The following is a 16,680-nucleotide window of genomic DNA, read 5'->3' as shown; positions in this document are numbered from 1 at the left end:
AATCTTTAGAAACAATATTGATTCAAAAATATGTTTAGTAATAACAGATGTTAGTTTCAATGGGGCATTTTGTCTTGGATGGCTCTCAGCAGAAACCAGAGTTTAGGCTTCTGCTCACCTCCTGTTTAGTTCTGACCAACAGGACTCCACATTTGCTTTTTCTAGATTGCCCTAGCTTCTTTGATCAGATAAGGATTGCCTCTCCTCTCTTTTCCTTTCTTCTCTGAGTTTTCATTTCCTTCAGTAGAGTTAGATGTGGGACAGATAAGCAGTTATCTGAGAGCCTGTGTCTTTGGCTGGAAGTGCTGAGAGGTGGCCAGAGACCTTTCTCACTCTTGCTCTAAGGTGGCTGTGGTTGCCCTGACAGCAAGAACAGCTGACCCAGCTTTCTGGTCCAAGGTTGTGTGGGCTGAACTCAGCAGTCACGATTTGTAGAAAGTAGACAGGACCAGGCACTATAATTTTAAACTCTTTTCTGTTCTACAGCACTCTTCCTGGCAAATTTAGCAAAGGCCCCTTTCTATTCTCCCCAATACACAGACGCCACAGCTCCACCCTTTTTCAACAAACCTGTTCTCACTTCCATAGTACTCAGTTTGTTGCGTTGTACTCCAGAAAGAAAAGTATGAGAACCTTGATATCTTATCCCCCTCTGCCCCTGGAATATAATGAACAGATCAACCTTTGAATTCTGTTGGAGGGTGTGGTGAATCCATGCTTATTGCATGGGAATTCAGACAGAATTTGCGAGAAAAATTCAGCCTTTTCTGCTTCTTTTCATTCCCGTATTTGAGTTTGGGGCAGAGCTCTGATTTTTTCTACATCTGTGACCTTGGGCAAAGTCACTTACAGTTTGAGTCTCAGTTGCCTTATCTGTAACATGGGGACAGTAATACAATCATACCTATCTCACAGGGTTTTTATAACTGTCAAATGAAATAATGTATGTAAGGTGCTTTACAGAACCTTAAAACACCACTAATGTCAAGTTATTCATTTTGAAGGTCAGCATATAAGAATAAAATATTTTTAATCTGGGAACATAGACCTTTTTAATAGCAAACATAGCTGGGCATTTGTTGCCTTAGTGTTCAGGAATCATTTTTGTGTTAATTTATGCTAATTATTGTGTTGTTCATGATCCCGTGGACATAGTTGTCTATTGGGTTTTCTTAGTTACTTAGCGGTTTGCCATTTCCCTCTCTAGTGGATCCTTTCATCAGGCAATCAGAGGTGAAGTGACTTGCCCAGGGTCACACAGCTAGTTAGTATCTGAGGCTAGATTTGAACACAGGTCTTCCTGACTCCAGGCCCAGTGCTCCATCCATTAAGCCACCAGCTGCTGCTATGCGAACTATACCATAAACGTTTTTTGAACGATTCAATGAATAGTATCATAGAAAGTATATCTGAGGTGCATTATTTTTAGTGGGAAATGGGCCTAAATTCATCATGGATTTTATGGTCTACCCTGAGTTCAATCCAACTGTTCCAGCTCCTGAGAGGGCCACCTTGGGAAGGATCAGAAAGTTGTGAAAAATAAGGTCAGAAGAGCATCAGTTTGTGTGTGTGTGTGTGTGTGTGTGTGTGTGTGTGTGTGTGTGTGTGTACGTGTACATGTGCATATAGCATGGAACCAGAACAATCCTTGCTCAGTGCACGTCAGATCATTGTAGTTATACAAATACAACTTGAGCCCCCATACAGTGCATCCTTTACCGGGAACTAGAAATCAGAGAGCAAAGCTTAATTGGGACAGAATAGCAAATAACGAGGGAAATTCTTTACCCTATATCTAAAGGGTGCTGTGTGCTGCAGATCCCTGTGGTGCCAGGGGGCAAGGGAAGAGCTCCTGGACAAGTCATGATTTAGAATTTTTCTTGGCTGGAACACCTCTCCATCTGCCAGTACCTGGCTATGCCTCCTTGTTCTGCTCCATGTCCATAGCTGCTAAGTCTCTACCTCCAGTGTTACCACTCCTGGCTTTTTTTTTTAAACTGTTGCTGCTGTCATTTGCTTCTAGGCTGCTTCTGCATGGGGCTGAAACCCTTGGCTGGATCAGTCTTTGGTTAGGTGGCTTCTTCCTTAAAGGGGATGCTACTTCTCTTTTGTGAGACTGCCAGCCTAAAACATTAGCTTAGGGCTAATCAACGAGTTTCATCTCTTTTATTAGTAAGCCTGTAGTCATTCTCCAGAGCTCAGAGGTGTCCCTCAGATCAGGATCTTGTTTTTCCTCATTACATTATATCTCTCTCTCCTCTCCCCAACTCTCCACTCCTCTGAGAATTCCTGAGGGATCTTTTGATATTTAGATTGGGGTAAGGAAATTCCTTTCAACTCCTATCTGGCTCCTAGCCAGGGTCACATAAATTATCTTAGATTTGCCAGAGTTATGCAAATTACCCTATAACTTAAACCAGCCTTAAAGAGGCAGTTAGCTGTGTTAAAGGGGTCTGCAGACCTTTGCTCTGCATCTCTGCAGTTTTGCCTACCTAGGTTGTGGTCCTCCTTACATATACAGATGCATAAATATTCACATATATATGTTTTAAACCCTAGGGAAGAATCCCATTGACCACGGATACTACTTTTTCAAGACAAGCCAAAGTCTGTGTCTATGAGGAAACGCTAATTAAAATTTTTGGCACGTACAGAAATTGCTATTTGTTTTAGGCAAAAGTAAATGTAGACAAGCATAGGAAACAGATTCCTTTGAAAGGCCCAATCAGGCTTGCTCCCTCAAATCAATTTAATGCAATTCAGAAAGTATTTATTAAGGGCCTACTATGTGTTAGGCACTGAGGGATGCCCTTTTTACCTCTGCCCCCCCCCCCCAAAAGAAGACCACTCCTGCCTGTCTTTCCAGCAGCTGGATGGCTCAATGGATAGAGCACTGGCCCTGGAGTCAGGAAGACCTGAGTTCAAATTTGGCCTCAGATACTTACAAGCTCTGTGACTTTGGGCAAGTCATTTAGTCTCTCTATGCCTCAGTTTCCTCATATGTAAAATGGGGATAATAACAATACCTACCTCACAGGGTTATTGTGAGGCAGAGATTGGATAATAACTATAAAGTGCTTAGGACAGTACCTGGTAAGCCCTTTATAAAGATGATGATGATGGTGGTGGTGATGATGACAATGATGATGATAATGGTGGTGGTGATGATGATGGTGGTGACGGTGGTGGTGACGGTGGTGGTGATGATGATGGTGGTGATGGTGGTGGTGGTGGTGATGATGATGATGATGGTGGTGGTGATGATGGTGGTGGTGGTGATGATGGTGGTGGTGGTGGTGATGATGATGATGGTGGTGATGATGGTGGTGGTGGTGATGATGATGGTGGTGGTGGTGATGGTGGTGGTGGTGGTGATGATGATGATGATGGTGGTGATGACAATGATGATGATGGTGGTGATGATGATGGTGGTGGTGGTGATGATGGTGGTGGTGGTGGTGATGATGATGATGATGGTGGTGATGACAATGATGATGATGGTGGTGATGATGATGGTGGTGGTGGTGATGATGATGGTGGTGATGATGATGGTGGTGGTGGTGATGATGGTGGTGATGATGAAGAAAAAAGCGCTTTGGTTTTCTGAGGGGGGGAGCTAGGGCAATGGGGGTTAAGTGACTTACCCAGGGTCACACAGGTATTCGTGAAGTGTCTGAGGCCAGATTGGAACTCAGGAAGATCTACCCACCTAGCTGTACCCCTCCCACCCCCTCCTCCCGCCCCCATTAAACTTAGTTTCATTTAAAATAAAACCAGATACTTAATGATAGGAATAATAGTCACACTAGCTTAAACTGAGGTAGTAGTTTGTAAAGCACAGCTGCCCTGTGCATAGATGGCATGGGCATTTTTGCCCCTTTTTACAGATGAAGAAGCGGAAGTGAAGCCCTGATCGTCTGCAGTGACTTTTCTAGAGGCCATGCAGATAATAAACAAGTAGAAGGGCCCTGGTTCTGAGGCTAAACCTGGTGTTTTTTCTCCTATCCCATGCTTCTGTCTTCTTAAGTGCTTTGAATGACCTTACAAGACATGAAATACTTTTGTCCACAAATGAGAACAAACAGGGAATGCCCTAGGCAAAATTCTGAAGTCAGTGAAGTTTGTTCTAGTATCTCTAGGTTCCCCCTTTTGGTTTACTTTCTTCATGCCCCATAGCATGAGACATTCGGTACCTTCATGGTTTCTAATGCGCTCCCTCTATCAAAACTAGAAAGGTTCTGGTAATGTCGTTTATGTTTTTACTGGAACCTCTTTCCCATGACTGTGTTAACTCTCCCAATCATGTCACTTTTTAAGCCTTTCATCCCCTATTACAGAATGAAAGACTTGTTAAAGGAATTTTTGTGGTGGAGACTCCCCTTTTCTCCAGGTAGATAAATAATCTAAAGAATGGCTTTGACAAAACCTAGGAAAAGCAGGGTGGGGCAGGGGATGGAGAATTGGTGGAGCGCTATTTTAGGATTCCCTCTGAGAAAGGACAGATGGGATTATGGAAGCCAAAGGGCCTTTTCAAATATTTTCAGCTGTGGGGCCTAAAGTGGCAGAGTCAGGAGTAAAAGTCCCATTGAAAGGCTGAGATCAGAATGTAGGTCTTCTGTATGATGACAGCTAAGGTATGGAATATTAGAGAAAGCAGTCAACATTGATATTGTTAATTAGTAGAGAAACAACAGTGGAAAGAGAAAAAAACAAAACTCTACTTTAGCTATTTAAAAGTAATACCAATTACAGTCATTAAAATGAAACTGCCTATTTTTATGCCTGGCTGCCACGTAGCATGATTGTGCACATCATTAAATACATGTCAGCTTAAATTTGTTTCTAGTTTTATTTTAGCCATGCTCCTTATAAATGCAAGCTCAGTTTTCATGGATCATCTAGCATGAGCGCCTACTCACAGCTTACAAACATTAGAGGGAATATTTACTTCTTCGTTATTAAAGATGTCTTTTGCCCACACCTCAACTCTGCTGTTCTCTCTAGGCTTTTCCTGATCCCCCCTTGCTTCCAGGACAAAACCAGAGCAAAATTGTCAAGAAATCAAAGTGTGCCTTGTCTGATTCCCCTCCTAGAACACTAAGTCTAATAGTAATTACTTTCTGTATTTCATATCTTCAGGACCCTGTTCTCCTGGCTTATCTAACAAACTAATTCATGTAGATTCAGTGTCTGGTACGGGCTTAATGATTTACCCTTTTTAGGGGAGAAGGTATTGGTATGGTGTCTAGACCTGTCCTCATGAAAAGATCTAGTTTCTGGATTTCAGCCTTCTAACAGCAAGAGTTCCTCTCTCCTGACCCTCTCTCTGTTGCTGTTCAGTTCTGTCCAACTCCTCGTGACCCCATTTGGGGTTTCCTTGGCAAACATGCTGGAGTGGTTTGCTGTTTCCTTTTCCGGCTCGTTTTGCAGATGAAGAAGCTGAGGCCAGCAGGGTTAAGTGACTTGCCCAGGGTCACACAGCTCTTCAGTGTCTGAGGCCAGATTGGAACTCAGGAAGATGAGTCTTCCTGATTGCAAGCCCAGTGCTCCATCCACTACTTGCAATACTTCCCTGTACTCTTGACTGTCCCACCCTTTGTCTGTTAGATAAGAAACTCCCTCTTAGCCCCTTGCCTGTAGCACTGAGTGGTTAATGACCTCCTCAGGGTCAGAAAGATGATCCCTGTGTCTGAGCCAGAATTTGAATGAAGGTCTTCCTGTCTTAGAGGTCACCCTGCTACCTGCTATGCCACGTGACTTCTCCATCCTCTTTTTCTCTCTAGAGGCGATATTTGTATTTTAATTGACACTTTCAAGGCCAAAGAGTGACTGCTGGTGGGAATTATGGCAAATTGATGGTGTGAGGGAGTGGGGAAGTGAGCCCTGGACCACATAACTGGGGGGCTCCCTACCCATTATAGGTCAAAACTGTGCTAGTTCTTTCTCCTGCATTGTTTAGTATTTGCCAGCGTTCCAGCTGGTGTTCCTTTGAAACTCTCAGCAAGCTCTCCTCTCCACAAAAGACTTGACTAATAGGCATCTCAGAGGAAGCACTATGACTCCCCCGCCCCCATTCACCAGGGCTTGTCCAGATCTTTTTTTTTTTAACTTCTGTGTCTCCTTTTTAACTTCTCTCTGAAGTATATTCTGGCAGGCCCAGCAGGATCTAAGAGCTTACTGCTGCTTATTGTATGGTCTAACGTAGCTCTCCATTGACTTGATTGTTTATGCCCTCTTATTCGTTCCCTTTTCATTCAGCGTTCATTGTTCAAGCGAAACTCATGCTGAGAAGAGCTTTAAAATATATCATGCTGAAGAGACACTTACAAAGCAAGCATAATATCTGCCGTGTGCTTTCCCCCTGACATAGCTGCCGGCAAGGTTCACGTGATTCTTTATAAATGTATCTTTCCCTGCCTTCCAAGAGAATGCTTCATGTACTGACCACATACACATCAGCTAATAATAGGGGAAGAAAAGCTAATTATTTAACTTTGCCCTTTGGCATAACTATAATACATATTCCAGAAAAGAAACATAGTCTGGAGATGTATGACTTGGAAGTTTCGTAAGTTTTATAAAAAAAATATTGAGAAAGATTTTCATGAAAGCTCCCTGCCAACCTTCCCCTCACACACAGTTTGCATCCCTTAAATATTTCTCATAAATTTCACTTATAATTTTGTAGGTCCAAATCAGCAGCCTACCCAGCTCAAATTTTAAGCTATCTATATTTTTCACCCCACGAGTGAGAATATACCTGTATGCAAATAGTAAACCCTGGAGTGGCAGCTAGGCAGCAGAGTAGATAGCACGCAAGACCTGGAGTCATCCGAAAGACCAAAGTTCAAAGCCAGCCGGAGATAACTGTCTGACTTTGGGCAAGTCACTTAACCTCTGTCTTCTTTTGTTTTCTCATCTGTAAAATGTGCTTGATAATAGTACCTGCTTTCCAGGGTTGTTTTGAGGATAAAATGAGATAACATCTATAAAAGTGTTATGCAACTGCTAGCTCTTTGATAATAATAGTAGCTAGCATGTAGCACTTACTGTGTGCCCGCCACTGTGGTAAACACCTTACAATTATTATCTCCTTTGATCTCACAGCCATCTTGGGAGGTAGGTGCAATTATTATCCCATTTTATAGAAAAAGAAACGGAGGCAAAAAGAGGTTAAATGACTTGCCCAGGGTCGCACAGCTAGCAAGTGTCTGAGGCTAGATTTGAACTCAGGTCTTCCTGACGCCAGACTCAGCATTCCATCCGTTGTGTACCACCTAACAGCCTCAGTTATTATTTTCATTACTATTATTATTTTCTTCATCTGAAATATGTGGATAATACTACTTGCACTGCCTTTGACACAAGGTTGTTGAGAGAAAAGCATTTTATAAACCTTTCGTTGCTCTAGTATTTATTAGAATCATTAGCCATAATAGTCACTCGATGAGGAAGTACCTCTTCTTCAGTTACTGTGTGCCCAGGATGGTGATATTAAGATGTTTTCAGTTAAGTTGGGAAGAGAGCAAAGGGAATTGTAACATGTTGATATTACTCAAAGCAATATGGAGCCAAAATGAAGCAAGACATGACTGAGTGTTAGGTGGTATGGTGCAGAAGAGAGAGGTGCTCCGAGGTCTGGCTTATTTAGGGAAGATGTCCTAGAGGAGTTGGCGTTTCTGGGGGGGAGGGAAAAAACATGAGCTAAGCCTTGTTGGAGAGGACAAGAAACGACATGAGTAAAAGCATACTAAAGATGGGGAGGATATATCGGATTCCATGCCATCTTGGGGAGGGAGGGGGGGACGGGGGACGGGGGGAAGAAAATCTGGAACTCAGGTTCATGTGGACCTGAGTGTTGTAAACTAAAAATAAAAAATCTTGATAAAAAAATTAAAAAAAAATAAAGATGGGGAGGGGCAGGGGTGGGGATGAGGAAGAGTAAGGGGACCACCAGCCTGACTGGAGGAAAGGATCCATCTATATTAAGGTGTACAGTATAATTAAGGGATGGCGTTAGAACATTAGACCCATGATTTCATTCACCTAAGAGAATTCCCCAGGGAAGAAACTCCCTCTACCAATGTTAGGTCAGTACTTTCTTTGCAACTTAAAGTCTTAAAGAATCGCCTAGAGCACTGAGAGGTTAAGTCATTAGCCCAAGATCACACAGGCAGGAAGTGTCCATGGAAGGATTTGAATTCCGGTCTTCCTGGCTTTGAGTTCAGCTTTCTATCCACTCTACTGCACTGCCTCTTAATAGAAACCAAACCTATAGCAATGTCCCTCCAAACCCCCAATTACCTCATGTAACAGTAACTGCCCCCATAATATAGTTTCACCTCACGACATTGACATTGACATCGGTAGCATATTTCTGCAGCAGCCTCAGTGTTTATTACAGTGCTTGGCACATTGGAGGTGCTTCATAAATGCTTACTGACGGAGGATGCAGTGGAGCTCATTTTCTTCATAAAACTGCAAATCTCTTATCATTCAGAGCTCTCTTATCTTTTTAAGTATTTGATAAAGTCAACATGTAACTTCCAAAGCTATTCTGACTGTCGGTGATTCCTTCTGTCTGTCTTTTCTTCTTTTCTCTTAACGTTTGAGGGGAGACACGACCCCCCCCCATTAATATCTCTGATATTAACTAATGACAGGAATGATAGCTGACGTTTATGTAGTGCTGACTGCATGCCAGGCTTTACACTGATTGCTTTACAATGATCGTCTCATTTAATCCTCACAACCCTGGGGCGGTAAGGGTAGCTATTATCCCGATGTTATAGTTGAGGACGCTGAGGCAAACGGATGGATGAAAACAATGAATGAAAAGGCAGGTGTTAAATGATTACTAAGTGCCAAGCACAGTAAAAGGACTGGGGGTACAAGTGGGAAAAAAAACCCAAGACGGTCGAGCCCTGCCCTCAGGGAACGTGATATTGCTTGGTTAGTTCTGTCCAACAGGCTAATTCCTCCAACCCAAGTTGTTTAATGATGTTGGATGTAATTCAGCCCAATCTGACTCATTCCTTTACCTGTGAGGCCAAGTGTTCCTTTCAGATGACTTGGCAAAGCTAAGACCTACCTTGGTTTCCTCTGTCTCTTTTTGTACTTTCTGGTGATTTTCTCCACTCCCATTTCACCCTTTCCCAAGCAAAGGTGAGTAAACTGAATCTTATGGATTCAATTAAAGGCCGCTTTAGTCCTATTTAATGTTATTTGAATATTTTCTATTTCACTTCTAAGTACTTCCAAATTGCCTATTTGACATTTTGGATTCATCCACCAGCTGCTTAGAACACCTTATCCTCTTCTTTGTTGTTGTTGTTTTTTTGAAACTAGAGAGGATTTTCCAAATTCACAAACTTTCAGCATATGGGAAAAACTTAGACAATCTTTGTTGACATGTATTATATAACATTTATCCAGTTTTTATATTCCATTTTGTTACCCAGTTTGTCACTAGCTACCACCTGCAGTTTGTCATATTTTTCTATCTCTTTGCTAACTCCAAGTATTTCTTTTTATTGGCAGCCTCACCAACTGACAGCACACTTTTTCTTACTTTTGTAGATAATTAATCATCCTTTCCTTTTCACCATTAGGAAGAATGAACATATCTTTTCAGTTTTGTTTTGGAGTCCATGAGATGAAGTCTCATTCTTTTTGAAATAATTTTGTCAGTTAGAAATAAGCTCCTTCTAGGATAATGGCACTTGTTGAAGAAAAACTCTCACCCTGGATGCCTATTAAGTCTGTTTCTAAAATCATGGAGAGCATAGAATTTTTTTTGATTATTTGATAAAATACTAAGCCTTTTATTAAGAAAGCACAAAATATTATCTTCTGAGATGAGCATAGCTTTATCTGTTCATTTCTGCAATATTTCTGGTGGGTGGGTTAGATGGCAGGTATTCATTATCTCCATTTTCAAGATGGACAAAAAGTAGGGGGATAGCTAGGTGGCAAAGTGAGTAGATCACCAGCACTGGAATCAGGAGGACCTGAGTTCGAATCTAAACTCAGACACTTGACACTTACTAGCTGTGTGACCTTGGGCAAGTCACTTAGCCCCAATTGCCTTTCCTTCCCCCCTCCAAAAAAAAAATAAAGTAGCTGTATTAGGTGAAAGCAGGAATGAAAGTGAGAGTGGAAACCTCAATCTTTCATTTCAGCTACTTTGTCTATGTTAGAACATGGCCTGCTAAATTTTCACAATTCCTTTACAGATAGTTGGGTGTGCATATGTTCAGTATCTATATCTATATCTATATATCTATATCTATGTCTATATCTATATCTATCTATCTATCTATATATATATATATATATGTATATATATAATATACCCAGGCCCAGCTCATTAGAATTTAGCAACACTAGAAATTTGTTAGGTTTTGTTTTCATTTTTGTTTTTATTTGATCAGAGATGAGGAAAAAGGAATATTCCAGACTATTTTTAAAGGACTTAGGCTCAAATTTGATTATTGAGCACAGGTGTTTCTTTACAGCCATAGGGGACAATTGCTACCTCCATTATTAATAGAAAATAACCAAGGGCCAAGCAGCCACTTTCCATCTGTGTCATTGTACTATTCTGGTAAATTAGACACAGGAAGTGATACTGGAGTATGAATTAATTCACCCTTGGGCCCTTTCTGAAATGCATGTGGAAAGTTTATGTGGAACCTTTCTCTGTAAACTAAAATCTTTCCTGGCTTTTTTTTGTCCTACTTAGGAATTAGAATACTGATTTTCTGTACTAGCTGTGGGTATTACAAAGCAGCAGGGATTCAGGAACAAGAAGACACCAATCAATCAATCAACAAGCATTTATTCAGTACCTACTGTGTTCCAGGGACAAAGGCAAAAACAATACTGTCCTTGTCCTTTAAGAGATTACATGTATAAATATAAGGAGAGAACATGTACTCATTTAAGTACAAACAAGATATAGAATTACCAGTAGAGTCATGGGTTTGACCGGGAGTCAGGACAGTCTCCTTTGCTGGAACATCATGTATATCCCATCCCATAACTTTAAGTATATTCCAAGATTCAGTGTTGGGCCCTCTTCTCGAAATCTATTTTCTTTTCTTTTCTTTTTTAAATAAGTTGTATTTTTTATTATCATAAATATGTTGGTACTGCTGACATTTGCACGATCAATTCACTGACATTATCCTTAATATGGGTGACACAATATACTGAAAATGAAAATAATTCTCATTCTTACAAAGAAGAAAAGCACAGGATGTATAAAACTCTAGATTCATATCAAAACAGCTTCACAGAATATTCTTCCATTTAAGAAAATAAGAATCTATTTATAAAATGAGCTATAATATAAAGCATCCATTCTGTGCTATATCATACTTGCTTGCAATATACTTAATTTGAACTACTAAAAATATCAAAAATCTTTATTTTTTTTGATGAAATACCTGCCTAGTAAACAGTGTTTAGGGGAGCCGTACCTCATATTTTGAGAGAGCACCAGTGCCAGTTCTTTAAATTCTATCATTTATAATACCATTTTTAAGATGTTTTAGTTAATACAAAACACTCAATCTCTTTAATAAGCAAAGCACTATGAAAGCAGACATTTTAAAGAGAGGATCTATGAATGAATGAAATGAATGAGAAAGCATTTATCAAACATTTACTATGTGACACTCAGTGTGTTAATCATGGGTGAATCATATGCAAAAGTGAGATTGTCCTTGCTCTCAAAGAGCTCCCAATCTAGTTGGGGAGCTGACAATGCCTAAAAGAAAGCTGCAGTGGGGATGGGAAGGTCTGGAAATCCTAAGAGGCATCAACAGGGCAGATGGCCAGGCCCAGCTGGTCCTTAAGTTACATTAACAAGTCAGATACAGTGGGGGTGGTGTCAGGAGGGTATAGATGCAAACAAGAGGGAAGATGGGATGGGAGGGGAGAGAATAAGGTCTATTAAGCACCTACTATGTGCCAGGCACCTGTGGTAAGTGCTTTACAAATATAACCATAGGAGGTACTGGTAGAGCAGATTGTAAGGCCTGGTTAGTGGTCCTCTAATTCATCAGAAAGAACAGAATTGTGACTTCCATCTCAATGAAGTCATGTGAGTATTAATGTACTCTCAATAGATTCTGGGTGACTCTAACCGGGGAGGGGCTCAGGGAAAGCAAAGGGTAAAGATGCCCCAGTAGTCATGTTTTCCTGGCTGACTGGCCATTTGGCTAAGTTCATGGAAGCTGTGGCAGAGGCAAGGGGTGAAGAGAAGAGAAGGTTAGTTTCAGTGGTGGCAGGTCTTTCCACTGCTCATTTATGGAATAATTTTAATGGAATTTACTTACGTGGACTGTGGTATAAAGATCACTGGTCTTCTACCAATGTACACCTAAAACTAAACTGCTAAACTTATAACCTGAAACAAATTAAGAAGGCTGTTATAGTCCAGAAGCATGAATTTTCTTATATTTCGATATGAATGCCTTGGTTCTTCCAAGGCTAACTTTGTGGCATTCCATCTGTACCAAGGTGCCAAAAAGTGGCCTTTTGTCCAAACAGTCTTGTCTGTGGTCTTGAAACAAAGATGAAACATTCTCTTCAATTCTATGTTTTTCTTCAGCGTTCACATACTTTACAATTTTGAATTCATTTGTGTTGTCCTTACTAGAATTCCATATGATGTTACTTTCCTTAAAATCTTGTAGGTTCCTGTGGAGGTCTTCACTAAGCAATAATACAGTAGTCCCTCCAACACAAAGTACTCTTTCCATTTCATGAAGAATGCTTTTTATGTCTTTTCCTAATTTAAATTTTTTTCCAAATGGGACATCAGAAATAATAACATCAACACTTTCAGAAAGTAATGGCAATTCTGTTACGGAGAACTTAAGTAATTCTATTCTGTCCACGAGACCAGCAGATTTCAGATTGTCATAAGCACCCAGTAACTGTGAGTCACTTACATCAGCACCCAGATAATAGGCGTTAGGCCATTCCTTGGCAGCTTCCAACAGGATTGTTCCAAGTCCACACGTTGGATCCAAAACAACTGCACCTACACTGATTTCAGCAAGAGATGCCATTGTCCAAGCTATGGTAGAATGAAGTCCTGCCACTTTGATGTAAGCTCTGCTTGCCAAAGGAAGCCTGAAAACAGGAATCCCCACCACGGAGTAAACATCATTTAGATGTATAAATATCTCTATACTGGGGTTTCTCAAATCTGCCTTCCAGCCAAGCTGTTTTATAAGAGCAATTTCAATTATTCTTCCCACCTCCTCTGTGGTAAATGCTTTTGCGATTGTTCCACTACAGCGGCAAGAAACTCTGAAAGTGAATTTTCCCTGGTAATGTTCAATTTCTTTCTTCCCGTGATTTTCAGACTGTTCTTGAAAGTTTTCGTTTTCAGGCGTCAGATCTTTACGCTCCTCTATCTTGTCATTTTTTTGCTTTTCCAGCTGGCATTCTGTATCCCCTGGCATTGCTAGTGTTTGTTCTTTCTTTAACTTCTTGGTAATGATGTTTTCATTTTCTCCTGTTTTCCTTTTGGAGGGTATGGACACTTCAGGTAGAAGTTTTTCTTCCAATTCAAGAAGACTTCTCCAAATTGAAATAGCACGTACCCAACACATGGGATCCCCAGTTACAAGTCTTTGAAGTTCATTACATATTTTTCCTCCGTTGCTGCCAGGCGGGCTCGAACCTCTCCCGTGAGGAAGGGCTCCAGGCCGCGGCCGACAGTACAGAAGTACCGAGCCCCGGCCCGAAGCGGCGATGGGGGTTCTCCCGGGGATGGTGACCTCTCCTCGGGCGCCAGGTCCGACATGACTCGGCGCGGAGACGCGGCCCCCTCGAAATCTGTTTTCCACGTGCTCTCTCTTGGTGACTCATGGTGGGTTTTCTCTTGGTGGGCTCGTATTTACCTTTCCAGGCTAATTATATATTGCTCTTCTTCATATATTCTGTGGTCCATCTAAACCGGCCTTCTTGCTCCATCTCCTCTCTCTTTCACTTTGCACAGACCATCCATCTCCAATGCCTATAATACTCTCCTTCCTCACCTCCACCTCTCACAATTCCTAGCTCTGTTCAAACCTTGGTTCAGAAGCCATCTCCTCTGTGAAAATGTTCCTGATTTCCCCCAGCTGCTACTACCCCCACCCCAAATATTTACCTTGTATTCATTTTTTATGTCATTATATATATATGTACATATTATATCCCCAGTAGAATTTAAACTCCATGAGGGCACGAGCAGTTTCACTTTTCTCAATATCAATGTTATCTGGCACGTAGCAGGTATTTAATAAGTGCTTATTGATTGATTCAATGATGATCTAACAGAGACTGAGGAATGTTAGATAGTGTTACAGAAGTCCAGAGGAGAGCATCCAGGAGGAGCGGGTGTTCAGCAGTGTTCAATGCTGTAAAGAATTCAAGAAACATTGGGATTCATAAAAGGCCATTGGATTTGTCAATTAAGAGATCATTAATCACTTTTGGAGTGTTACTTCAGATGCTAGAAGCCAAGAGCTTGGGAAGAGAGGGATAGGAGAGGAAATGATGGCAATGATTGTAGATATTTTTTCCCTAGGAGTTTGGCTGTGAAAAGGAGGTGGAGATGGTATAGGACAAGGGTGGGGAACCTGCAGCTTCAGGGCCATATGTGGCCTTCTAGGTCCTTGGGTGCAGCCTTTTGACTGGGTCCAAGTTTTACAGAACAAATCCTTTTATCATTATTTATTTGTTCTGTGAAGTTTGGATTCAGTCAAAGGGCCGCACTTGAGGACCTGGAAGGGACCTTGAGGCTGCAGGTTCCCCATCCCTGGTATAGGACGATGTTTTGATGTGGTAATAGATTCAAGTGAAGGAATGCGCTTAAAATACCTGGGTCTGTTTGTGGACAACAGGGGAAGAGCTGGTTTAAGGAGAGATTGAAGATTTTCAGCACCCATGATTGTGGTGGTGATCTTCAAATGGAAAATGATATCAGGGGTGTAAGTAGAGGAGTTGGCCTTAGTGAGAAGGGTCATCCCTTCCTCAGATACTGGAGGAAAAGAAGATAGTTTGGGGAGATGATATAAAGAGATTTTAAGTAGTTAGAAGGAGTTCATGGCAAATGGCCTTTATTTTCTTTATTTTTCATGTTAAGGAGGTGGTGTGGTAGGCTTGAGATGGGAAGGTTTAGAGCAGTTGCTATTGGGAGTATGATGATTTTTTTTACTAGACCTGTAATTTCAGTGGTATAAGGAATTTTTGAAGGAGAGCCAATGCAGATCAGTACCTTCTCCACAGCTTAGGAGTTTAGGGAGTTGCCACCGGGAGGTTACTAGTCAGGGTCACCAGTATGTGTCAGAGGCACTGTTTGAGCCACCTCTCTATCCACTACTCCATGATGTCTCCCAATTAGGAGGGAGAATCAATTAAGGAGGAGGAAAATTACATCCTTATTGCAGAGTCAAATTCAGATTAGAGAACATAAATTTGTTGTTGATATAGCACAATATCGTGACTTCCTCTAGGGCCATTCAGCAGCATGTGAGCAGAACAACGTAGGCGGATGCAGGTTTGGCAAGACACAAGTGATAATAAGAAAAAGGGACAAAGGATTTGAGAGTAGAATACAGTTAACACTGAGCTGGCCAGCTCAAAGTCAAGACTGGAAAGGAGAACAGTAAAATCAATAACATAAAAGCACTTTCCCCACTGAAATGTTCAGAAAACAGCACCTTTTGTAGCGCTTCTGCGGAAATAGTTTATTCTTCAGGAAGCATGATTCAAAAATCAGTTCATCAGGCACCAAAGTCTTCAAGTTTTGTATAAGAAAGAAAAGTCAAGAAGGAAAAATTGATCCGTTAACCTTATGTGATATCTTTAACAGAGGTTCCAATTCAGTTCGATTCAGTAAACATTTATTAAACACCTACCCCATGCCAGGCATTAGGCTAAGCACTCCCTCAGAGAGCTTCCAGTCTAATGTCTCATGGGGGTGGGTGGGAAAGGAAGACAACACAAAAAAGGAAGCCAGAAGGGGGAGGACATACACACCAGGGGGAACCTGCTGGGACAGGTAGAGTGAGCTCTAAGGTCCAAATTCTGCCGTCTACAAAGGAAAGCTTTGGGAGGAGTTCACTGCTCCACCATCCAGCCCTCCTAGCATAGAGGAGGCAAAAGGAGGATAGGATTTGAGTTGGCTACTGTTTTTAAGTATCCAAGGCAGTTAGCAGCAAGGTGAGGAGATTTGGAGTCATTAGCTTATCCTGGGAGGGACGTATTATCCCATGGTATGGAAACCAAGTGGAGCTGAAGATGGAGAGGTGGGGTGAGTGACAAAGACTGTCCAGATGATGTTGATCCACATGAGTTTCTCATTACATCCTTTCTTATACGCTGGCTTATGCTCTCTGCCCTAGTAAGACATACCTACTTGTTATCCTTCCCTCATACTTGACCTCGCTTACCTATGAATCATTGCTTGGGCCAAGTCTTCTGCCTGAAATGTCATGCCCTTTTCTTTCTACCTGCCAAACCATGTCTCTTTTTCTTCCTTTAAAACTCTGTCATTCTCCTCTTTTCTGTAAAGGCTTTTCAGAAACATTTCACCTCGTTCCCTGTTCTTTGACCTTTCGGACCTCCTCAAATGTTTAAATGTGACGATAGAGGCAAGCAGGCAGCAGTGTA

At 41.5% G+C, this 16,680-nt stretch overlaps 2 protein-coding genes across 2 annotated transcripts in view; one reads left to right on the top strand and one right to left on the bottom strand.

The window, feature by feature from the left end:
* Positions 1 to 16,680, top strand: part of LOC118834457 (aminopeptidase O (putative)) — a 542,097-nt gene that overhangs the window by 276,739 nt on the left and 248,678 nt on the right. The window lies entirely within an intron of this gene.
* Positions 12,282 to 13,825, bottom strand: LOC118834458 (THUMP domain-containing protein 2-like). Its single transcript, XM_036741907.1, is given in 2 exon segments — positions 12,282 to 13,678; positions 13,681 to 13,825. Coding segments are annotated over 2 exon segments (1,386 nt in total). The 3' UTR covers positions 12,282 to 12,437.

This window comes from Trichosurus vulpecula, chromosome 1, assembly GCF_011100635.1.
Source record: "Trichosurus vulpecula isolate mTriVul1 chromosome 1, mTriVul1.pri, whole genome shotgun sequence".
NCBI classification, from domain to species: Eukaryota; Metazoa; Chordata; class Mammalia; order Diprotodontia; family Phalangeridae; genus Trichosurus; species Trichosurus vulpecula.
Note: the sequence above shows the minus strand (reverse complement) of the source record. Positions and strands in the feature narration are given on the sequence as shown.